Source organism: Nannobrachium achirus (genome assembly GCF_963921795.1).
Source record: "Nannobrachium achirus genome assembly, chromosome: 13".
Lineage (NCBI taxonomy): Eukaryota > Metazoa > Chordata > Actinopteri > Myctophiformes > Myctophidae > Nannobrachium > Nannobrachium achirus.
In genome coordinates this window covers 19343678-19370171 of record NC_137833.1, presented here as the reverse complement: position 1 = coordinate 19370171, position 26494 = coordinate 19343678, and the positions used below count along the sequence as shown (strand labels likewise).

The 26494-nt window shown below is 42.4% G+C and overlaps 1 protein-coding gene across 1 annotated transcript; it reads right to left on the bottom strand.

Annotated features, from left to right (window-relative positions):
* Positions 1-4981: 4981 nt before the first annotated feature.
* eif3s10 (eukaryotic translation initiation factor 3, subunit 10 (theta)) lies at positions 4982-25993 on the bottom strand. Its single transcript, XM_080740350.1, has 22 exons — positions 25859-25993; positions 24911-25101; positions 24433-24569; positions 24004-24167; positions 23316-23515; positions 22629-22837; positions 22310-22481; positions 22025-22129; positions 21838-21936; positions 21576-21692; positions 21200-21385; positions 20026-20373; positions 19364-19468; positions 17904-18017; positions 17142-17264; positions 16892-17045; positions 16584-16765; positions 16010-16140; positions 15109-15500; positions 11548-11677; positions 8357-8577; positions 4982-5524 (listed from the first exon to the last, which is right to left on the bottom strand). Exons 1-22 carry the CDS (start codon positions 25905-25907, stop codon positions 5334-5336), a joined length of 3720 nt encoding a protein of 1239 aa, XP_080596476.1. The 5' UTR covers positions 25908-25993; the 3' UTR covers positions 4982-5333.
* Positions 25994-26494: the final 501 nt, after the last annotated feature.

Genomic DNA, 26494 nt, shown 5'->3' with positions numbered 1-26494 from the left:
TGTTGAGAAATCAATAAAGATGTGTAGGCGGGCCCACACTAGTCTGGGATTACAAAATGACCATGTAGGCCTAGCAATGGATTAATGTAAAAGTTCTGTTCAGCCAGCAGTTCAACTGAGTTCTATTCGCCGTTTAGGCTATCCGTTAGTGGGGACGTATAGGCCTGTAAGATCTTTGGTGTATTTCAAGAACGCAAAATTGCGTAGATAGACAGCCTACCATTTATTTAAATATAATGTTTATAATTATTGTAGGTCTAATATTAATGGTAACATACATAAGGATATTATTGATATCTTCGGTGTTGCTGTCTAACAGTTCAATTCATAACATCTCCAATTTGTGTCAGCCTTTAAAAATAGTAAGATGAAAAGTATTCCATGAACGCGCTGAACTTGATACAATATTTAACCTAATAAATAACAGAGTGATAATATATAGGCCTATCATCAAGGTTAAAGTGTCTTCGTTAGCAAAGATATATGGAGCTAAGGAATCAAAGACGTGGGTCAGTGAGGGTATGTTCCGATATAATAATTGCCAAATATCAAATTGCAGCTTTAGGGTTTATTTAGTGACAGCCTACACCCCAGCAATGCACCATGATGGGGGGCATACGTAGAATACCTTATACTGGCATTACAAATATGTAAAAAGCCGCTAATAGCCTACTAGTTGTATTTTTAGAGGGTTCAGATGGCTCACCTGTCAAATGTGCAAAGACATAGGTTTTAACAGCGCCACATGGGCATCATTTCAAGGGGAAATGCTCTCCGGGGCTGAGCCTGAGACTTTTCACAGCTTAAAACATTATGAGTCAATAAATTGAGCGGTTAATATGCCAAACGTGTAGGTAAGTTTACTAGAGTTAATGAGGTGCGGACTGATCGTGGTAAGGATACATAACGCACTATGACGTACTGTTGCAAATGGCTAGCCAACATCATAACTTTCCTTCCTGTAAATAAGTGAAGCATGGTGATCCCGTCTTGTCGCCAGCATAGTACTTTTACGCCATCCAGTGGACAGAGGGTGAAAGTGCGATTTGAGTCGTTTGATGTGTAGCAAACACACCTGTTCGCCTGGTACAGGACAGGAGTAAAAGATAAAACCTAATTTCAATCATTCAGTGATTTAAATATGTCCTATGTGTTGTGAGAATATCTTCTCTACATAATAGTAGAAATTATACTAGTGTAACGAGTCTAGCGACCCCGCTAAAGACCTGGCCGTAACTTGCTCCTCCAAGGGAGCTAGCTCTCTTGGCGTTGCCTGTTACCTGTCGTTCTGGAGATGGGGGTTCGATTCCAGCTTGGCGCTGGTCGCTACAATATATATTGTAGCCCACCATTTCCCAAACAGTGGGTCGGGACCCATTTGTGGGTCACAAACATTTTTATGGGTCCCTTAGCTTTTTTTCATGAATTAAAAACAGATTTCTTTCAGTAATTTCATGAAGAAATTAAAGCAAAGAAATTCCATGAATTAGAAAAAAATGTTTAAAAAGTAGTGAAATAGCCGATCGAAGCATCACGTTGTGAGCTTGTAGATCTGCCGTTTTCACTATTTTGGGTCCCGGGCAAACGTCTAGTCTCTCTTTTGGGTCACAAGCTAAAAAGTTTGGGAACCACTGCTGTAGCCTATATATGACAGTAACACAAACAAACACACACACACACACACACACACACACACACACACTACTGTACAATACTGTGTAGATCTACACATGCTGTGTGTGTGTGCGCGCACTCGCACACGCACGTGCAAGTTAGGCTGATATCTCTACTGGCCGTTTCAACTTCAACTTAAATTGGAAAACTATTAAACTTGATAGATTCTAACTTCAAATAAAACATATGTCAGTGTTTTTGAGACCCAGTGAGATTGAGACAAGGAGCGATTATTTTCTATTGACCATAACCGAGGCGTGCCGTCTCAGGCGATCTTGATCCACGCGAGACACCGCTGACGCCGAGCAAGCGAGTTGCCGTGTCGAGCGTTGCAAAGGTCACATGAGCAGACTCAGCACCGTTAGAATGTGTAAACCAGGGGACAGAACAGTAAATATTGTTGTGGCGACTGTTTCTGCGACCGACTGCCGCTCAAAGGGACTAGCTGCATTGGAAAACGAGCGCTCCTGGTTTCAATCTCACTGGGTCTCACAAAACACTATCAAGTCACTCCAATGAGTAAATCAAGTTTTCAAAGTCAGTCTGCAACATGATCAAAACAAGAACTCATATAAAGTCTCATCTCTAGGCCACCAATAATCTTGTTAAATGTCAGCAGATGCTTTATTAGTTAATTGTATCAAAGCATGCCATTTGGGGCTAAAAATCGGTTGCATTATGCTGAATGGTTCCTCCAACAGTGTAACCAAATTGTTTAGTATGTTCACTGACCATGGTTCAACGCGGGTGAATGTTAATCTGCTGACGCTGGTGAATGCCAACCTGGTGAATGTTAACCACTATGCCTAAACCCAACCCAAACCTCAGTAAAACTATGCCTAAACCTAACTCTAGGGGTCGATTCACACTCTAATAAGGAGCCTAACTAATGTCGGTTCTGCACAGTCCAGGTCCAAATATGGGTCGTCGTTCCCGGTTCAGGGGGGGGGGGGGGGGGGGGGGGGGGGCGTCAACCGACTAAACTCCTCGGTGCTGCCAAAATGTTGTGACCTCCCGACTTAATTTCGGTACTCAGCAGTGTCTTCTCATTCACTCAGCCCGGCTTCAAGTTCATATTCACGGCTATGAAGCCAAAGAAACAGCGGTCGTTTGGGAGGGAGACACGCCGACTTCCAAATGCTTGTGTGGCCGTGTATTGAGTGTCGCAGAGCGGATACACTGTCAGCTGGAGACGAGAGTGATGGACTCCCCCCGAACTTAAATAATTTCGGGTCGGGGAGCCCTCCCGAGCCGAAATTAGTTAGGCTCATTATTAGAGTGTGAATCGACCCTAACCCTTAGTCGAAATAATGACACATAGAAATAGCGAGAATTGCCCATTATAAGGACCACAGGTTACTTACACAAGAATGCCACAAATGACACTTGATGTGACATGGGCACATTGGGCAGACCTCAGAAACGTGGACCTCCAAGGTGACATCCCATGGGTCACGGACTAGGTAAGGGAGAGAAGGATGAGGCTGGCTGGGCAATGTCAAGTCACCTGTAACTTGTGACAAGCAGACTGACAATGTCGGAGCGAACGTGAGGTACAGCTAGGAGGATGGCAACAGAGCTAGCAATACTGCAGAGTTGATGCTGGATAGGAGGGAGTGGAGAGCAGCAATCCAAGATTCCCAAGTTGGTGTCAGTAGTCATAGTAGAATTCTCACCGCATCAATATTCCCTCTTATGGAAGTCACATTGAGTTAGATGTCCATTCTCCGCACTCCGGTCTTCCTCTTTTTCGTCTCGTTACTCCTGTCATAACTTGTGTGTGATCATATGCAGTTACCGAATGCACCGCTAGTTATACCCATGTAATGTTTTTTCTGTCACTGACCCATTAATTTAGGTTCAAATCAGTGTTTGGAAAGGTTGTGGGGATCGGGACTTGAACCTGCGACACACTGTCAGGCTCCATCAGAGCTTACATGCGTTATTCTCTTGAACAGTTAGACTAGTGGGCGGCAGGCGCTCCCTCTAATGCATATTAATACTAAATTAACAAGCCTGTTTTTACATTTTAAGGAGTATCCATGGTGACTTCTTTTTTTTACATACTCGAGCAAAGTATATACACCTGAAACCGCCACTGAAGAAAAGTTACAAAGTATTTGTATTTTGTTACTTATAACCTCTAAAATGTTGTGTGCAAGATTATATTTGAACTAGGGCTGGGATGCGAAAAAAATAATAATCGAATGAATTATAGGCTTTGTAATTAATTAATTGCAATTAATCGCATATTAATATTTGACCCGAGAAGCATTTTTTTCAAGTAAAACACATTTTGTTGTATGAGTGAATCAACGAGTGAGTTCTAAATTTCGCATCCACTGGGCCAAGCAAAGCGCTCTGATCGGCTACTTTTCCCTTTGCGTTTGTAGTCTCTTCTTGGTTGGTGCATCGCTATGATCGGTATGCCCAAAACTTAAAGGGATATTACACTTTCAAAAAACTTTTGGTCATTGTATGGTCTAATCAGGCTTGTATGAACACCCTGAACAGTTTTTAATTTGCTTCATTCAGTATTTAGATATTTGATGTAAATGTTACCAGCTCCAACACGCCCAGGCCCTCTCCACATACACACCCATTGTAACTTCAAACTCCATTTTAACCATGATAGATTCATTAAAAACACACATTATTTTTTCTGGTGACTCATAATACCCTCCTAATACGTGAGCAGACCGTGTTTTTTCAATAACCTTTTTCTTTTATTTTTAATAATTCTTTGGGAAAATGGAAAACATTAAATACAATAATATTTTATTGAAAATAAATGAAAAAAGTTATTGAAAAAACACGGTCTGCTCACGTATTAGGAGGGTATTATGAGTCACCAGAAAAAATAATGTGTGTTTTTAATGAATCTATCATGGTTAAAATGGAGTTTGAAGTTACAATGGGTGTGTATGTGGAGAGGGCCTGGGCGTGTTGGAGCTGGTAACATTTACATCAAATATCTAAATACTGAATGAAGCAAATTAAAAACTGTTCAGGGTGTTCATACAAGCCTGATTAGACCATACAATGACCAAAAGTTTTTTGAAAGTGTAATATCCCTTTAAGTTTCTGTGGTGCAAAACTAAGCGATTAAAATGCGTTAATTTTTTTAATCACGTTAATTTTCTGTAATTAATTAATCGCAATTAATCAGTTTAAGTCCCAGCCCTAATTTGAACACATTGCATTTATAATTTAACATGGACATTGGACAATTCAAGTTATTACTAAGCTCACCTTCAGTAGAAGCGTCATGTTGTCTGAAAATAAAGATGTAAAGGACAAATGCAAGTGGTGAGCAAATTGCTTTATTAATAAAGGCTTTATCTATACACATGCAACTCTGTTTCATACAGTTGAATGCTGAAAGATAGACGTTGAATGATGATAGATAGAAGCTGAATGAAAGAACTCGAATGAAACAAGATAGAATTTGAATTAAAGATAGGTTGAATTTAACAAGATATAAGTTGAATGAAAGACAGAAGTTGAATGCTGCAAGCTATATTGCCATTAATTCACCACTGTGGATAACTGGTAAATTGAATTTTTTTGACATTAAAGAACTTTTCCTTTTTTTTGAAAACCAATTAGTCACCACACAAGCCATTCAGTGGCAGAGATGGAAGATGGAGGATTAGGACTCAGCGTCTGACAGTAGTCCAGCCATCATCGTCCGTCTCGTTCTTGATGCGACGATCTTTGTCTTTTTCCCCGTCAGCATCAGCATCAGCATCAGGCTCAGGATCCTTTTGCCTGGGAGGGGGTCTTTCTCTGTCTTCCCTGCGCTCCTCACGCTTCTCATCAGCGGGAGCACGACGCCAAGTTGATCCTCCTATTTAAGACAAAACACATTAGGTTGACAGGTTGGTATCAAGCAGAGCTTCAAGATATATATATATAAAAAAAGGAAAATCCCCTATTCTGGGGTGAACATTCAGCAAGGTAGCAGATCTAAAAGCTCAAAATGTTATGAGCTTGTAGATATTTAGTGTAGCACATGCTAAGATGGTCAACCTAGTATAGTGCTTATGGGAATATGTTCGATTAAATATAGGGTTTATACGATTTCACCAAACTAAGGGAAAGGCATGGATTATGTCCTTGTGCCTCCATGAGCTTTTGTCAAACATAGACAAGAACTAGATTAACTTGTTAACATGACCTGATTGGGACGTGTCGCGTCCATGACGCATTGTGAGCTTGTAGATCTGCTATTTTCAACATGCGACCCGCTCTACGGCCAAGCATAACTCGAGCTTAAAAGTCTGGGGAGCTGCTTTCACATTATTGCTTTTCTAGCGTATATAGCATATCTAGCAATACAAGATATACATACAACTTGTGAAGGAGCAATGATATAGACCAGAAGTCTATGATTACTTTCCTATGACATTCAAAGATGGAGAAGTGGCGAACATTAACAAATTATGATTTTGACAATGGAAAGGTCCCTTAACAGACAAATATTTCCATCAATGAACATGGACATCTCCGTTATCCCTGATATGTCCCCAAAGGTAGCCAGGTAACAACTTAAAGGAGTAGTTCACGACGAAAATGACATGTTTTCTATTGATTATCTATCTAACAGTTAGATAGATCAATAGATCAATCAATAGATTGAGTTATTAACTCAATCTATTGATTGAGTTAGATAATATTTTTAGTTTTTTGTCGCATTCCTAAGACAAAATAATTATTATAATATTTTCTTCCCTCATTAATTCCGGATGTGGACCCAAATGCATCTGGAACCAATGGGGGTAAATTTACTATAATCAAATGTTGGTCTTAGGAATGCGACAAATACCATTGAACTCAATCTCCAATAAATAGAAAAAAATGACATTTTGGGGGTGAACTACTCCTTTAAGTTTGTTTACTTTTAATGGCACGTTCCACATAATACATAAATAAAACAAAGGGTTGGTTGTAAATACCACCAAAATGTTCAATCCCTAAATAATACCATTCAGGTCAGTTCTAACTGAAGAGCAGAGGAGTTGCTGCTACTGTCCACACACGCGCCACCCCTCATCTGCTTACAGTGCTCAGACAGGTAAAAGAACGAATGCCCGTTATGGCGCGGCGGACACGTGAAATTAAGAACGAGCGCTTGTTTAACAGTAAAAGAGTTAATCTTAACTTTATCCTGTTGGATTCATCCAACGTAATCGTATGTATAAAATATCCAATGTTGCTGGCCCCTAGGGCTGGGCATGGTAACCGCAATACTGCGGTTATGTAATGCATACCGCGGTGACAAGTTCCTTACAGCGGTTAATTTAAAAAAGAAATATATTATTATTTTGATCCCCCAAAAATATATAGGCTATACAGCGCATACGAGCGGAGTAGAAGCGTCGTGGGGAACGAGGACCGCCTGGCCACTCCAAGCCGCTCTGCTCGGGGCCGCGTACCACATGCACTTGTAGAATGCACGGATTGACGAACAGCTGCTGCTGCCATATCTATGGCTGCTGCAGCATAGGTGAGCCAGCGTGAGCACACGATCAAGATTTCATTCAAATTTCTACATAATCCACACAAGTATAAATATTTATAAATACCTTGAGTCAATTTGGTTATATCACCAGCCGATAAAAGGATAAGATTTGAAACGAAAGTGACTGATTTGGGATGAACTCATCACACTCGCCGGCCATTGCAAGTCCCCCTCTAGAACTGCATGCGGTGATTATAATCATTAACCCACAGGATTGAATACTGTCCGTCTTATTAAAATAGAAAATTAAAACATTTAAAAACCCGCCTCATTTTCATGGCCAAACAGGGCCGAAGCGGTTATAGCGACTTTGGTTACCCATCATATTCTGTTACTTGGGGGTTCAGACTTTTCTTCAAATAAAACCAATAGTAAGGAGACGGCAGGCTTCACTGTGTGCAAGTCACTAACTGAATTGTTGAAAAGTCCAAGGCTCGTGACTTGCGCCGCAATGTTCATCCCATCCCAACTATAACAACCATTACTGTACTTGCATAATGTACAGTTGTACAAAACAAAAAAAATCAGTAGAACCGCCAATCCAACCAATATGCCCATAAAAGGGGACAAGGACTGAGAGATAGAGATCTTCATATATGGGCACATATCCGTTTTACATCACACTGACACACATGGACTTGGACCTACTGATGCCGTCAGTGTTCTCCATATACATTGATCTCCAAATATGGGTATAAAAGGGACAAGGACAGAATTAATTTGCAAGCTGACTATTGATGACACCAGGTATATCATATATGGGCATAAAGGGGATTGTATGATGTCAGACGTCATAAGACGTTTCACATAAATTTCCGTTCATGATCGTATCTACTATCATCTGAACATCACGAGCACATTAGCTTCAAGAGGACCTACATGTTGATTACAGAAACACGCTGAGCAACACCTCGCTGCTGAGCACTCGGTACATGTTTACAAAAAAGGTAAAGCCATAGTGCTCAACAGTGTTCCTAAAACAACACAAGAAGATACAGTAGATGTGCAAGTATATGACAGGCCCCAGAAAAGGAATAAACGAGGGTGATTGAGATCATATCGAGAAGAAACATCAAGTGTGTGTGGGGGGGGGGGGGGGGGGGGGAGGGGGGATTTCTCCACCCAAATTGTGAGTCGCAGAGAGCAGGCTTTGCTTACCATCTTCTTGATCTTTGGGAGGGGTTTTAGTCAAACCCTCCTCACGGCGCTCCTCTCGGGGACGGGGGCGGGGCGTGTCACGCTCACGGCGATCATCGCGGGGGCGGGGCGGGCGCTCGTCACGGTCGCCGTCATCGCGCTTCAGGTCTCTCCAGGTGTTGGCGTCATCCGTGCCGCCGCCGCCTCTTCTCCACACACTGGCCTTCTCTGCAGGCTCCTCTCTGAAAACATGAAACGAGTCTTAAAAACAACTCACAATTTACACTTGAAGACTGTCCAATGTTGATTTCGTCGACTAAAACTATGACGAAAAAGCATTGTTAAAACATTTTGTTGATTCATACAATGAATGCTTGTTAAAAAACCCAATAAACAAAAGTTTAAAAAAAATGAAACTATGACGAAAAATGTTTGACTGTTTTTTTTTTCACTGACGAAAACTAAATAAAAACTAAATAAAAACAAAGCTGTGATGACTAAAACTAAGACTAAATATATTGACAATTTCGTCAACAAAATAAAAACTAGACTAAAAGGTTAGGGAGGGACTAGTGGGAAGAGAGTGGTTGCTCTCAGGTGTTGCAGTGCGACGCGTTGTGAGCTTGTAGATCGTCTATTTTCAGCATGCAACCAAGTGTAAAATCAGTCATTATGATGCCATCAAGGCCTGCCAAAATACATTTTAGTTGACTATATCAACTGTAGATTTAGTCGCCTAAAATCATATGATATTTAGTCGACTAAAATTAGACTAAAACTAAGACATTTTATTCAAAAGACTATGACTAAAACTAAATCAAAATTTGCTGTCAAAAACAACAATGAGACTGTCTCAATAGATTATGAGACTGTCCATAATCTCTGAGAATGTTAAGATAGTTTCAAATCAGCTGTTTCTGTAGCCAAGTCAAATATCTTGGACATTTTATTACAGAGCAGATGATTATGATATTCGCAGATAGCGCTGCAGGATGCATGCACAGGCAAACATCCTCCAACACAGGTTCAGCATGTGCTTAGAAGCAGTTAAAGGGCCAGTTCACCTCTGGGACAACCAGATCTTATTTTATTGTTGTTTGGGACACGATCAACACAATCCTGAGTTATCTTTTGTGTTCAATCTGTGTTTTGACATAATGTAGTATTTCAGCATGAATGATGATGCATTTTGCATCATGAGTCATCATGCTGCATCATATGATGCAACATGCATCATCATTCATGCTGAAATACTAAAATATCTCAAAACACAGATTGAACACAAAAAACAACTCAGGATTGTGTTGATTGTGTCCCAAACAACAATAAAATAAGATCTGGTTGTCACAGAGGTGAACTGGCCCTTTAAGATCACTATTCAGAGCTTACTATACAACACTCTACACTGCCCACTTGTGGTCATGCTACAAAAAAGTTTTCTGAAACTTCCAAGTAGCCTATAATGATGCCATGAGAATTTTACTCAAAAGGAGTGCAGTGTGAGTGAGATGTTTGTGGCTGCAAGAGTCCATACTTTTCAAGCAGTTTTTTGGGAATTTGCATAAAATACATACATTCTTGTGTTGCTTGGATGAGTGTGAATAGCATCATTGTCAGTATAAGTAACCCTGTGTAGAGATACTCCTCTAGCCTTAGGAGACATTGGCTTAAAGCCTGCATTTATAATTGTCACAAATACTCTGTCTAACACGTTCATTTGTTCATCAATGAACTTTTGTTGCATGTAATTTTTGAGTTTGTATGAGTCTGCAATAGACAGCGTTCACCTCTGCCCCACATTTTTCACATGGCCCTGTTCTAGTGCCATCATGAGGCCAATGTTTGCAAAACACATTTCTGTACACTACTCCTAGAGATTTTGTCCACAAATTATGCAAATCGGTAGACAGTATCTCTGCAGTCATGTGATCAACATGGATCTGTACGATTTTCCATATTCCATCCTGATTGGCTACAATTGGCTCCCAAGGTTTGCAGGATTGCTCCGTTTTGAACAAATCATGAACACAGCGTGTAATCTTGGTGAAATTGGGAACGCACGTTCCCACTAGGCAGAGGAAGAAATGCCAATTCAAATTTCTCAAATGAGCCTCATGGTGGTATATAACAGGCCAACTTGTGTTTTTACCTTTAACTCCACCGACAAGTGGAAAAATTTGTATATGCGCACTCCCCTAGAGGCTAAGAATAAACCTTTGACCTGCATTTTTTGCATTTGCTTTTACAGCGCCACCAGGAGGACAACTTATGTAAAAAACCTTCTTTGCTATTACGCCATCAGATTTTCTCCAACTCATGCAAATCAGTACACACTGAGAATGAGTCATGTAATCAAGACCGATCTGTCTGATATTTATAGAATATTGGCTTCCAAAGTTTGCAGGATTGCTCCGTTTTTGAACAAAATGCCTCAAATCATCAACGCAGCTTGCGATTACCGTAACATTTCCACACATATTCCTTGACTATGTCAAGGAACAAATGCTACCCTTTTCACATTGGCCTGTTATAACGCCACCAGCAGATAGACTTTAGCAAAACACATTTTTGGAACACAATGCCTCAAATCATGCATGCAGTGTCCGATTGCCGTGAAAGGTCTAAGATTGGCGAAGAACAAATGCCACCCTTTTTACATTGGCCTGTTATAACACCACCAGGACGCCTGCCCTGGTGGAGACCTGTGCTTGGAGGATCACTGCTTCTAGTTCATTCATTAATTCATTCAGCTAACTGCAGATGGCGCAGTTTGACCAGTATTGGCTGTTGCCATAGCAGAGATATGATCATATCATACATAACAAAAACAGGATAAATACAAATGTATATGTAATCAATCATATAAGCAAAGTGACCGCAAAGCAGCCAAAAGACACGCACATCTAAAGCCACAGTTGGCTGGGTGCTAGACTAAAACAGTGTATATAGGTAGAAGAATAAAAGTCTGCACACCGAATTATGCTCCCAATGATAAAAGTTTACTTGTGGTAACGTTTCGAGCCTAACGGCTCTTCATCAGACCCAGGGCATAAAGGGGATTGATGGAGGTCTGATGAAGAGCCGTTAGGCTCGAAACGTTACCACAAGTAAACTTTTCTCATTGGGAGCATAAATCGGTGTGCAGACTTTTATTCTTCTACCTATGTAATCAATCATCTCATCAGAAGAGTGGTAAAAAATAAATAAAAAACCTTGGCGGTGGGCGACGCTCTCTGGGCCTCTCCTCTTCTTCGTCATCATCACCATCGCCGCCGCGAGGAGGGCCCCAGCTTTCCTCTCGGGCCTTCTCCCTTTCACGCCAACCACCACCTGCCGTAGGAACTACAAATTCGTAATAATTTATTACAAAGAAAAATAACAAAAAATACTTTTATGGAAATAATTTATCTGCGCCACGCTGGAGGGCAGACATTGCGTTTTGAACTTGTGTTTGTGTTTGTGCAGCTAATCTTGGAAACCACTGGACTGACCAGCAGAATTTTACTTGGTAGTGGAGCGGCGTAGCCCTTGAAACATGTCAAATCGTTCAATTTTGCGATACAAGCGCCAAACTTGGTAGATATGTTGATTGATATATTAGAAACAAATCTGGATATCGGGCCATCAAAAATTTTGATTTTTCAAAATGGCCACTAGCGGTTTGTTAAACCTTCCTAAATCACCCTCTAGGAGCGACAGTTTTAGTGATAGGAAGCTGAAATGTTGCATGCTGTGTGCATGTTCATGTCAATTGGTTAAAAGGGGGTGTGGCAATGGGAGTGGCCTATCATAAAAAGGTGCATAACTTTGATATAGATGCACAGATTTGCACGAAATGTTGTAGAAAGGTTGGTCACGACCCAAATAACATCTGAGTAACTGTTCACACCATCTTCCAAAAAAGGGGTTTGTCATTAGGACCAGTGTAATACCAGTGTAGTACCAGTACAAAACCAGAAGCTCCCTGTGGTCCAAACACCCAGAGGTCGTAGCGGCACGGGGCAGGGTGGAGGAAGCATGGCTTGGCTTTGCATGTGAGCCTACGGTGGAGAGACGTGGGATACTGAATGAGGATACTGCCTCTCACCATGCGCTGCCTGGACTCTCTGCACCCTCTCCATCAGTTCCTCCCCCTTGATGTTATCATAGGTACTGAAGAGAAGCTGTTTGGCCTCGTTCAGTATCCCACGTCTCTCCACCGTAGGCTCACATGCAAAGCCAAGCCATGCTTCCTCCACCCTGCCCCGTGCCGCTACGACCTCTGGGTGTTTGGACCACAGGGAGCTTCTGGTTTTGTACTGGTACTACACTGGTATTACACTGGTCCTAATGACAAACCCCTTTTTTGGAAGATGGTGTGAACAGTTACTCAGATGTTATTTGGGTCGTGACCAACCTTTCTACAACATTTTGTGCAAATCTGTGCATCTATATCAAAGTTATGCACCTTTTTATGATAGGCCACTCCCATTGCCACACCCCCTTTTAACCAATTGACATGAACATGCACACACAGCATGCAACATTTCAGCTTCCTATCACTAAAACTGTCGCTCCTAGAGGGTGATTTAGGAAGGTTTAACAAACCGCTAGTGGCCATTTTGAAAAATCAAAATTTTTATGGCCCGATATCCAGATTTGTTTCTAATATATCAATCAACATATCTACCAAGTTTGGCGCTTGTATCGCAAAATTGAACGATTTTATAGCCACACCGCCCTATGGCAAAACACAAAACAGCATAACATTGTTTAGCAGACTAAGCCGGCTTGTGTGGGACAACCAAGGCATGGATGTGTGTACAATGGCAACTAATAAAATAATAAAAAAAAAATAAGCTTTTGACCACAACAAATTGCTTAAAGGTTAAATGACATTCTGTTTTTACCAATCATAAAAGTCTTTGCCCTGGTCCTAAAAACATGTTTTAAAATGTTTAAACTTGAAAATCCACTCCATGGAGCCATGGTCTCTCTCTCTGTTTAGGTGTCATGAAAAACGGTCTGTTCACCTGAAATACTCTATAATCACCACCAGGGGAGCCTCTCTCTCCCACTCATTCTAACAAATATTAGTATAGCTTGAGTACAATTTTGAATATTTGTACTTTACTTGAGTATTTCCAATTTTCAATTCTTATACTTCTACTCCACTACATCTCAGAGGCAAATGCACTTTATCTCTCCACTACAATCATTTGGATTTTGATTATTAATACAAATCACTCACTTCAGCCAGCAGTTCTCAAACTGGTACCCAAAGTGGCCACTGGCCACACACGCACGCACGCTCACACACACGACACACACACACACACAGACACACACACACACACACAGAGGTCCGCCCAGCTCCAACACAATGACCGAGAGATGCATGCTCGCAGACGCGATGCATGCGTTTCGCTGCTTTGCTTTGAGACACACTGTGACACACACACACACACACACACACACTGACACACAGAGGCTGAGCTGAGCCCTGACGAGGCACACACTAAACAGCATCGAGAATCGCGAGTGTTTTTTTCTTCCCCGGGACCGACGTTACCGGATCTCTGTGGTTACATCTGTACCCCCGCGGAGTTCAATTTAGACCGTACGCGGTAACGTTATAGCTCTGCTTCGCGCTGCAGAAACACTTCACGGTCCTTCTGTAGTTATTATAGTAACATATTTTGTCTAAATGCCTCCGTTTAGAGAACCACCTATTGCTTGTGTTATCATAGCGTTTTACTGTCTGCTCTCCGAGTCGCCGTGCCCGTGTGTGTGGAGGGAGGACAGGGCAGCGTGGAGTTATAGTCGGCTGCTCCACGGTCCACGGAGCTCTGCCCCCGGGAAAAGTGCGCTGTCCTCGGGGACTCGGTGATGAGGAGGGAGGCGCTGTCCACGGCCCCAGCCAGGGCGGAAAATACATAGCGATACATAGCGATTTTCATTATTTCACAAAAGCATAAACTGACTACTTGATATGAAGGATATTGATGTAAATAAGATATCCGAATGGGTAAATATATTTTGTATGCCCATATTTACAATTAAAGGATAATATAATGTAAGAGGTCACTTCCTCAAAACTTGGGCTGTGGAGAAATACCTGAGAAATACAGACAGGGACACTGGGAGAGGGGAGAGAGGAGGGGGAGGGGGGGGGGGGGTGAATCGACTGACGACGTATGAGTCCAGTATCCAATGAACTGCGCGTTTGAGACTCATTATGCAGAAACCAGCACAAACACACAGATAGCAGGAAAACCACTGCATGTCAAAAGTTGCGTTTTTTTTGGTGTAATTGAGGCCAGGAAACATTAAAAAAAGCATAAAAAACTCAAAATTTATTTTTGGATGTCACCACCCCTTTAAGTATCAATAGGCTTATGGGCTCCACTCTATGCTATGATGGTGCTGGGGAAACTAGATGACAGGGGCATTTCTGCCTAATATTGGGATCAATATAAGTAGGAAAATTAGCCTAGATGTTATTTAGTGCGGTGAATTTAGTGAATTGTCTTTTAACTTCACATGTTTTACAAAAGAAAATCAAAAAACATGATCGCATCATCCAATCAACCCCATACTAAGCGGCCTCTATAGAGTGAACCTCTAAAAGCACTTTCACTTCTTCCCAAAGCAGGCGCCACAAATGCAAAAAAAGTTGCGATGTAGGTTGTCTAAATGCCATTTCCACAGCCCTGCCTCGGCAACCCAGCCTGGTGGAGCCAAGCGCTGCACAGAGCGCCCCCTATTGAATTTGTGGTCTAGTGTGTACATACCAGCTTTACCAAGAGGCTTCCAGGGCTTGGAGTCATCGTCACCACGACGCGGCCCGTCATCGGCACCACGACGCGGCCCGTCATCCCCGCCTCGCCGGAGAACTCTGTCATCATCTCCACCCCTCCTGGGGCCCCAGGAGTCGTCATCAGCCCCACGTCTGGGAGCCCTGGAATCGTCCATGCCTCTACGGGGCACTCTGTCATCGTCGAACCTGCGTCGGGGACGGTCATCGTCGAAGCCACTGCGCTTGGGACGGTCTTCGTCAGCTGCGCCGCGCCATGTGGGTTTGTCGTCATCGAAATCTCGACGGGGCGGGGGGCCTCTGTCATCAACTGCCCTGCGCCTGAAGGGTGGATCTCGATCTTCTTTCTCGTCATCCTGTTTCCGTTCCCTGGGAAAGTAGCCAGAAAGTGTTATAGGCCTTTCTGTCTGGCCACACTGACTGACACATTACAGATAGTCCCATTAATTTACAACAGTTTTTTAACATTTGTGAGCTTTTCAACAACCTGTTTTATACATCATATTTATTTAAAGTTAAAACAGACAAGCTCAAGCGTTTCGTCATGACCAGTTGTGAGCTTGTAGATCTGTTATTTTGCTATTATTTTAAGGATTTTAGAAATGTTTCGGGAGAGGATGTTAAGGACATGCCCAAAACAGAGATGCCAGAGATGAGACATGTGTGCTACTGTACATGAATCATGTGATCACATGGAGGCGAGATCAGCGTGTGTCGTAACTCGTAAGTCCTTCTTTCAACGGGTCTGGGTTGGGTGTATACCAACAATCCACTATTTAATATCTGCGAAAATGTTACATTTATTTTATGGTTACAGAATGTACTCAACGATTGGTGGGGGTGCATCAGAAATGTAAGGAGAATTCAGAGTTTCATACCTGTCACCTCCAGTAGGACGACGCCATTCTGAATCATCATCGGTTTTCTTCCTCCAGCCTCCTCCACCGCCACCCTCCTCCTTCTCAGACCTCTCAGACCTCTCAGACCTCTCAGACCTCTCGGACCACTCCTGAAAGGGGTAAATAAGTCTTGAGACATTGAGGACCTCGTGGCAAATTAGGTCAAAGTCAATTTGACGCCCGAAAGGGTCCTTAAAGCCTGTCTATTTTGGTGCAATTTTAATGCTTTCTTTTAATAACATGCAAAATGAATCAATGTCAAGTTGTTATGTTTCTAAATATGAATGTCTAACCTTTAGCCTTGCCCCTCCACAGTACAATCACATGCATGGAGTTAATTAACTACAGAAATTCTGTGATGGAAAACATGAACCCTAGCATTCCCATTCTGGGCATAATACAAAAAATAAATAGGCAAACATTTGATGAAAATAGTAGAAATTAAAATAGCTCATCTACAAGCTCACACCATGTCACATTGTGATGTGTTGAGCTTGTAGATATTTATTGCACAATATAGTATAAAGAATTTAAGTGATTACACGACACTCACCGGTTTGGCTTTCTCTTCCGGGGCCTTCCTCTCCTCTTCACGACGGCGTTCACGCTCCTCAATCTCCTGCTGACGGGCACGCTGCTTGCGCTCCTGCTCCTCAAGCTTAGCCAGGCGCTCCTGGTACTCTCTCTCTTCCTCCTCACGCTGCTCCTGCTCAATACGCTCCCGTTCCTCGCGCTCTGCAATGTAATTGGCATTTTAAAGTGGAAATTTCTTTTGTAAAACGCGTAAAGTTAAAAGACAACTCACTAAGTCTTTTTTAAAACTGACACCATCCAGTACAAGTTCACGTTGCCACATGTTACCTTTCTTGAGTTGTTCCTCATGGATACGCTGGGCGTCTTCCTCTTTCTGGCGGTAGTAGTTGTTACGCTTGTCCTCTTTGCGTTGCCTCTTCCTTTCCTCCAGGCGAGTCTTCCTCTCCTCAACCATGCGATCCTGGAATGCCTTCAGTTTTTCCTTTAAATGCCAAAGATCGGAGGATTTTAAAATTCAGACCAACACTACCTCCATGATAAACATCCTTGAAAGCAGTGGGTCTCTGTTGGTCTTTACCTCATAAATGAAGCTACGGGCTGCTGTTATTTTGGACACAAAGTTCTCTTTGTCCTCCATCATCCTGGACATGCGTTGTTTGTGCTCCAGAGCCTTCTCGCGCTCCACCTCCATGTTGCGGATCTGGAACAATTAAACAGCACCGGACACTGACGATCACATTCTTCACACTCATGAGGCATCCTTGATTTATGAAATGTTCAAAACATGTCAGCTGTATGTACAGCAGTGTTGATTTCGTCGACTAAAACTATGACGAAAAATATTTGTTGACTGTTTTTTTCACTGACGAAAACGAAATAACGAAATAAAAACTAAGCTGTGATGACTAAAACAAAGACTAAATATATTGACAATTTTCGTCAACAAAATAAAAACTAGACTAAAACGTTAGGGAGGGACTAGTGCATTTTATGTTTGGTTGCTCTCAGGTGTGCTGAAAATAGCAGATCTACAAGCTCACATGTAGATCGGCTATTTTCAGCACACAACCAAGTGTAAAATCAGTCATTACGATGCCATCAAGGCCTACCAAAATACATTTTAGTTGACTAAATCAACTGTAGATTTAGTCGCCTAAAATCTTATATTTAGTCGACTAAAATTAGACTAAAACTTTTCACGTGACTAAATTATGACTAAAACTAAATTACATTTTATTCAAAAGACATTGACTAAAACGAAATCAAAATTTCCTGTCAAAAACAACACTGATGTACAGTATATACATGGCTCCGTTTAGTTGTGGTGCTGCCGACTTACCCTCTCCTCCTCCTGGAGCTCCCACAGTTCCATATCCTTGATACGCTGCTCCTCATAGGCCTTTTTGATGAGGGGAATCTCCTCCAGGCGTTTGGCTCGCTCAAAGTAGTCAATCTGCAATATATCCACAACACAGAGGTTGGTCCTCAGAGTGTAACTGCGGGCCGGGGCTCCATGGAGCGCGACTGGATTGCTACTATACTATACTATTACTATACCACTATACTGTATACCAGTAACACTCCCTAATCGGGAGATAAGCGACCGTAGGTCACTCTCCACAAATAGGGCAAAAATGTGTTTTGCCAAAATCTTCCTGATCCATGTTGATGACATGAGTGTAGACAATAGACATACGGTGTAGTGATTTTCGTGATTTTAGGGCAAAATCTGTAGGAGCAGTGTCCAAAAATGTGTTTTTAAAAATCGGCCTGGAGGTGGCGCTATATGGGAGAGATTCATGTTGATGGGATGAGTGTAGACATACTGTGTACCGATTTGCGTGATTTTAGGGCAAAAATTGTAGGAGCAGTGTCCAAAAATGTGTTTTGCAAGAATCGGCCTCATGGTGGCGCTAGAAGAGGGCCATGTGAGAAATGAGGGGTGGGGTCTCCGCGCCGGCAAGGCGGACGAATAGGTACGGGCCCCGGCTGTCCCGGTCGCTCCTAGCCGGAGTTACGGCATTTTATGTGAGCTGCAGTGTAGGGGGTCCTCCACTGGGGGCGCCACCACTTTTGCATCCGTTCTGGAGCACCAGGAGTGGGTGGTCCCCGGGAATTCCCCGTGAGCAGCCCCGTGGGGGTGGTCATTTGGTCAGTTTAGCACATTTGGTCATTTTTTACATCTGAAAATTTGGCATGGATCGGGGCAACGGTTGCGGAGATATGAGCAGGGCAAGAGTGTGACGTGTGAGGTGTGACAGACAGACTGACTGACTGACTGACTGACGGACTTACACTTTGTGCAGGGTTTGATAGTAAATGCGACCTACGGTCGCAATTATCTTGACATTCTTATACTCTACCACTGTATAAAATATCTAACATTATTGTTATACCATACTATATTATATACTACTGTATCTTACACTATCTTACTGTATCTTATAATATTTCTCTACTTCTCTTTCTTTCCGAGTCAAAGGGCCCAATTGAAATACACTGATGTAATGACATAATATCATCCCCTCCCCATTTTACCATTCAACAACACTTTGAGAGTGGCCAACTTCAGCTGGGTCACCACCCAACTGACAATCAGGCATACTTAAAGATGCAGGTGGGTGTGGCCACATAAACATAATTGTAACATTTTCTGTACACTTTATTGAGAAATGTCTTCATCACAGGATCACAGCACAATGTCTTTGTTGTGATTTGACACTTTAATAAAATGTAATTGAATAGTCCTAAGGCTACATCTAAACCTAGGGTAATGGATGTGACGCTTGTGTGAAATACCTTTTTCTCCTGGTTCTTTAGACGTTCCTGAAGTTCCTTCTTTTCCTTCTCCAACTGCTCCACCTGTTTGGCCATGATGAAGTCTGGGTCCAGCTCCTCCAAGTCCTATGCAAAAATAAACATTAATTAGTATCACCTTGAAACATTTGGTTACAAAGCCCATCTTCAATAGCCTAAGAACTAACATGAACAGCTTTAGAGCCCATTGTGATTTAAGGTAATTTAACGGTAATCTACTTTAAATGTTTTCGACTTTTCGTAGATTTCAAAGATGAAATTGACTTTTGACAGAACTAACATCAGTGCAGTATACATTTTTTGTTTGATCCTTTCTTAATATGTTGGATTCATTCATCTTCAGACATTATTTGGCCACTTAAACCCTCAATACTGGCTGGCTCTGTACTTGGTCTGCAAATGTTTCCCTCTACAACGAAAATAATAGATCAAATAGCTTATAGATCTTCTATTTTCTATGACAGAGAATTTGCTTAGGTTCAAGTGGGGAACAAAGCGCATTACAATTGATGAAATTTGAAATGGGACAACACAACAGACATTTAAAAATGTCATCCAAACTCTTTTACTAAAACTTAAATTTCTTTGATAAACGATCTGTCCACAAACATTTCAATTGATCGTTTGATGCAAGGCATCAGTACCTCAATATCAATATCTTTGAAGGCCTTGGCTCCCAGTTCGGTCTTCTTGATCTGCTCGAGCCGCTCGCGCACCGTCTTCTTCTTGATCTGCTCGTGCTCCTGCATGATGCGCTCCTTCTCGCGCTCCTTGGCCTCCAGGCGCAGGCGGTCCTCCTCCGCCTTGCGGACCTTCTGCAGCTCGGCCTCGCGCTGCTCCAGCTCTTCCTTCTCTCGTGCGATGTTCAAGTTCTCAAGACGCTCCTTGCGCTCCTCGATGGTCTGCCTGCGGGCCAGGATGCGCTGGTGCTCCTTGCGGCCATTTTTCAGGTAGGCAGCGATCGCCAGCTGGTGCTGTTCCTCGCGCTCTTGCTGGAAAAAGCGGACAAACAGATGGAAGCATGATGAAAACATGGCTGGACTTGGACAGTTAAATATGAATTGAGGTTTAATACATTCACTGACACAATTGGCTCAAAATAGACAGGCTTTAACTCATACCCTGCCAAAAAAGATGTTTCTATGATAAAAACGTCTTTAAAACGTCTTTTTCACTATGGACCTCCCTGCCAGACGTCTTCTGAACGTCTTTTTTAAAAAAATAATATATATATATTTTTTTTTTTTTGAAAAAAAAATATTTGAAAAAAAAATTTTGGGACCTCCAACAGTGTACTAGGCATGATCGCGATCGCGAAATTGCATGTTTAACCCCCATACCAACCCCATCTTTCAAACATGGCAGCCATGTTTGTTTACATTTGAAGAAAACATAAGGGCTCCTTTCTCCTGAATGCCTGAACGGATTTCCAAGCGGATTTTTTTGTTTGAAAGCTGTGAAAAGCATGCACATGCATAGTGCATGATCTGTGCACGAATGTGTGCACCAGCGTGCACACTATTTTTTTAACCCTTTGTTGGCGAACTGGCAATATAAGAGGTCATCCCACTTTAAATATGGCACCGACTGAGTTAAGGACCCTTTCGGGTGTCAAAATTACTTTGACCTAATTTGCCACGAGGGCCTCGACAAACTATACAGAGTTAATCTGTGCTTGGGTCGCTGATCGGTCCAGCATTTTGTGAAATTGGCTCTGATACACAAACAGACAGACCAACAATCTTCTTACAGACGGCTATACTGCTGCAGAGCCCTGCCGTAAAAGAAAAACAGAAATTCCATGACGTCTGTGCTCACCAAGATGGATGCAGGTTTGATGACTTCGATGGCCTTGGCCAGAGAAGAGGACATGGCAGTCAGCTGGTTCCTGATCTGTTCCGACGGCATGTTCTGCAGGAACGGACCGACTGGGGAGTCTTCTTTAGCCGAGTAGTTCAGGTCCGAACCAAAACTCAAGGTACGAGAGCTATGGTCAATTCGAACCTGCAGGAAAAGTTTAATTCATTAATTTAATTAACATTTATTACGATTATACGATTCAGACATTTTTCGGATCGGCGGTTTGTGAAACCTCTAGTAGAACAAATGCCAGAAAGCTCCATTATACCTTGTCGCATCCCGAAAAAAGCAGATCTACAAGTAAAGCAAAGCATAAAATCAGGCCCGATCTTACCTGCAGATCACAGTGTCGGGCAGCGTCCACAATGGAGCGCTCCAGCTGGAAGGCATCCACAAATGGAACCAGGGAGGCCAGGCGGCTGAACTCGATGCTCGTATAGATCTGAGCAACCTAATAACGTAACAAGATCATAGGGCACATATATTGTTACCTCCTTTTAAAAATGGTAACCGTATGAAGAGGGATATAAAAAAAGGATATAGGTCAGGCTTATTAAATGTTGTAAGAAATAATGTTGAAAGTGTAGATAAGACACCTGTTGTAGGAGCCGAAGGATGGTGTTACACTGCAGGTTGGGGACATACTGCTGGAGGTCAGATTCCTTCTCTGCTTGGTCTCTCACCCAGTCCAACACCTGCGAGGAATGGTCTCTGATTAATACACTGCACAGTAAAACCCTGAGTGTTCATTTTAACTGAGTGGACAAATGCCAACTTTTTTACCCTGGTCACTCTCCCGCTCAGCAACAGTGGGTGGAATTCTACCTCCAGCCAGCTGTAAAGTTCCTTCACGTCAGGTACGATGTGCTGCAGCAAGTTAAATCTCACCTAAAATCGCAAAGGACACACCACAGAAATCTGTCAACACAGCACACCCCTGACACACGCACCTGCAGGCAGTAGCCTGTTATTGCTTTAGGAGCTTACAGTGAAACTGTTGAATATTTGTATTTTACATAGAAATGAACGTCAAAAGAAATAAGAGTCAAAACATATATATAATATTACCATGTCATTGATGAGACTCTGGCGTGTGGGTGGAGACTGAAGGCCCAGCAGGGTGGCCAGCCTGCGGTGTTTCTCCACAATGATGCCGTCCATGTCCAGGAGACGGGCGATGTCGGTGCGCTCAGGGGTGATGGGGATGGAGAGCGTGGCCAACAGGACCCTGGTGGACATTCTGTCAGTGGCAAATGGAGAGAAAACGTTGAGTTTATACGCTTTGAATAAAGGCACTACATAAATGCCCCATTTACCATTTATGTCCGACCTACATCACAGCCACACAGTGTTAAGACTATCATTAAGGTCATGATGAAGGGCTCACCTCTGCATCTCCTCCTGGGTGAGGTTCTTGCGCATCTCCCTGGAGAGATGGTAGAGTCGGTGGAGGGTGCAGGCATGGAAAAGAGCATTCCCAGACTTCCAGAACACAGTGGACACTTTGTTGTAGTAGTTGGCCATCAGCTGGGGTTTGGGAGGCTTCTTGGAGAGGGCAAATAAGCCATGGATGTCCTCAACGGCCTTGAAGGCTTCCTGGACAGACACATTCAAAATAATATCTTCTTATATACTCATTATGAACTAAAGTAAATTGTACTCTAATACACATGTCCACAAAAACGTGTTTAACTTGTGTTATCGTCAATTTAATAATGTATAGATGTAAGTATGCACATGTTTTTAAGGTGCATGTGTGACAGTTCTATTCAGTTGTTGTATTATTTATATTGTGTTATTAATTTGACACAGTTGTTTTGTTTTTAACATACTTTATAAACTTGACATTGTATGCGTCTATCCATCTATCACGTTAGGCAGGCAATGTAAACGACAGATCTACTGTACAGAGAATATTGAGAGAAAAGGGGCTAACTAACTAGTGGATAAACTAGTTAATATTCTGATCACAAATTCCCACTTGTCTTGCATGTCATAACTGCTTGATAACTCTCTGTCTGGTCTCTATTCACTAAACAAGACACTGTGTACAGTAAAGAGAAGACAGACCAACCTGCCAGAGCTCCATGCTTATGGCACTATCAAGCTGCACCAGGCGTGTCTCCAAGTGCATGGACTGGCTCTCGGGGTTATTCAAGTTAATTGCTGTGCTCTGGTTGTGGTGGCGCTGGATCTGACCAAGGTGCATGCGCAGGTTGTCACAGAGCTTACGGAACTCAGCCTTGCGGGTGTACTGAAGGCAGAACTTGAAAGCTGCAGAAAACACAACAGCTGCGTCAGAAAAGTGACTAATGTCCAATTACATTAATTTCTAAGTCAAATAAGTAGGAGGAAGATTCTTGTGGAGCACCCAGCTAGACCTGCGGCAGTACTACCAGGAAGAGAACCTGGGACTTTTCAGCTGAACTTAAAATATTAATCTTTGGTGGTAATATTCTCTGGACAAACTAATTGCTTGAAAATGTATACTAAATTCAAATTCTTTTTTAAGTTAAATGAGTGAAAGTTGTATTTAAATAATAAAGATCACCGATTTTGACAACTGTGAAAATGTGTTCTTATTTATATTATGTAACATATAAACTGATTATACTCTTACATAGTATTTTCTTTTCCTAATGTCTATACAATCATGTGCATTGTTTTTTTTTTTTACTAATTACAGTAGCTACTCAGTACTTAAACACAGTTAATACAATGAATATGGATAGTGAACGGCATGAAGCATATTATGTCCGTACCTTGTTGCGCAATGTCATGGTAAAGGCGCTCCACCTTGGAGTTGTTACGCAGCAGGTCCAGGCATTGGCGGTAGGACTCCCACAGGAACTTTACCCAGGGAGTGAGAAGCAGGCGGTCGGTACGATCCTGAGTGTCCTCTCCACTCACAGCACTCAGAAGCACACTATAAACAAGTATTCAACAGCAAGTTAATGTCAACAACAGAGACCAGATTAAACTATAAAAACCTTCTTTTCAGGACACAGTGAGGAGACTGGGCATCTTTCTAGGAGCTTCTAAGTTTAATATTGACCACACCCAGGATGTACATCAATTGGTCCATTATAAACATACATTTAGTTAATGATGGTTCACAAGAGATGTGGAAATATTGTTTGACACAAAGAATTGAACCAATGGTCAATGTTTTCAAATATGACAATAGTCACCTCTCTGGTGTCTGGATGTTGTCCAGGTCCTCTATGTCCAGTACCATCTGCTGAGACTCTCCTTTGGCGGTCTCTGTCTTCTCCTCAGCCAGCTTCAGGTAAGCCCTGACCACATCCTCAAGGGATTTGATGTTCACCTGTTAAGACAAAGCTTAAAATGTAAACACTGGGGTCTGAAAAGTAAGCAAACGCCCAATTCGTTCAAAGTCTTTTCTTTCACGCAGAGAAGAGAGATCTTGACCAAACAAGCGATATGGGAAAAGAAGTGGAGATGTATCAATGTTTCTGCAGCGAGTGTGTATACAAAGCAATAAGAACCAGACGTCCGTGGAATACTATTTCCGCTAGGAAACCGATAACTGTTACCATGGTAACCAGTTACAACGTCTTTGGACATGATAACGGGGCCGCGGCACTCCACGGGGGGTAATCGTTATCACGTTCCTGGACGTGTTAGGCATCCAAAGTGTTCACATACCTGCTGGCAAATGTTCTTGTATTGGTAGAGACCCTCTTTGGCCAGGTGGCTTTTGCGCAGATCCACACAGAGCTCCAGGTACTTGAGCATAATGGGCTCGTGGATCTTCTGCCATGTTCGATGCTTCTTGCTCTTGATGACATCGTACAGGACATCCAAAGCTGGCTGCTTCTTGCCAACCTCCAAGAATTCTGATGGAGCATTGGAAAAATAACAAATGTAATCAAAAATGTAATCAAAAATAGACAAAAAAAATATTTCTTTTTTGTTTTTGCATAGTTCTGCATATATGTGTCATTTAATGTCTTCCAATTGAGTACAAAAGGACCCCAATGTTAGGAAGCCATTGTTCCATCTTGGGTTAATGTATCTGAACTGTACTGTCCTTTTTCTATGTGAACTTCAAATATTCAAATAAGTATTCAATCTATCAATCAATACTTTATTAGCAGTTCGCAGAAAATAGCACAGGAAAATAGTTCAATACAAGGTCTGATAAGAGGATTTAAACCCATTGGGGTCCTTTGTATCCAGTGGCTGAATCTGGTGTCATTACAGTGGCCTGTCACACTTGTCAAGTGCATCCATCCATATGTTTAACGTAGCTGATGATCAAGGCCCACCACCAGGGCAGTACATACATTCACAGCAAATTAATATAACGTCATCTTGTCAAGCAGCAACGTCTAGCCAACAACACTTTGGACACTTGATAACTAAACCAATGTTCGACAGCTGAAAGCATTGTTGGCAAATGTTACTTAAATGTCATCCTAAGTTAGGACATAAGACCGGCCTAGCCAGCAGTGACTGTGTGCAATATGGCCTCCCCGCCATTCCAACGGGATTTAGCATTAGCTTGTTAGCTGCGGAGGCACGTCAACTGGGGTTTAAGGTGGGGGGCTTCTCTGTTCCTCACATATTTGTGAGATAGACACGTGTACTCACCGTTCGCTCGTTTGAGAGCATTTTCGGGTCGTTGAAAGTATGCCGGCATGGTGGTTTACGCGTGTAATGAATGCAGTGAATGCACTCAACCAGCCGGGCACTGAAGGCAACGAACACACGGTGCTGAGAAAGGGCTGGAGGAAAAACCTCGTGAGAATGAGAGAGAAGCGGCCTAGGCGGGGTTGCCAGGTACCCAGAACATTATCCACCACTAGGCTACCCCATAATGATGTAGGGCAGGGGTCTTCAACGTTTTCAGGCCAAGGACCCCTTAGCTGAGAGAGAGATAAAGCAGGGACCCCCTCTACATAGGCTATTGTATAAATGTGTGATGGAGATTCTCATCGATTTCTTAGATAGACTTGTTTGACACTAAATCTTAAATTGCCTACTAGTAAACTTGACCTTTCACTCAGTATAAAATAGCTGATCTACAAGCTCTCAACGCCTTGCAGTAGATCTGCTATTTTTGGCTAAAGTTCTCTCTCCTCAGATATGTGAGGGTTCAAGTTGTTCATAAATTATCCTATCACACAAGGATTTGGCGGCCCCCCTGTAGTAACTCTGAGGACCCCCTAGGGTGTTGAAGACCCCTGATGTAGGAATTACTGACAGCTCTAGTCTCTGTCTTTCTTT

Bases quoted from the DNA above. Each gene is read 5' to 3' on its own strand.
- eif3s10 (XM_080740350.1), bottom strand. From the start codon at position 25,907: ATGCCGGCATACTTTCAACGACCCGAAAATGCTCTCAAACGAGCGAAC. The intron at 25,102-25,858 runs GTGAGTACACGT...ATGCTCCATCAG, and splicing joins TGCTCTCAAACGAGCGAACG to AATTCTTGGAGGTTGGCAAG. The intron at 24,570-24,910 runs GTATGTGAACAC...TTGTCTTAACAG, and splicing joins ACAAGAACATTTGCCAGCAG to GTGAACATCAAATCCCTTGA.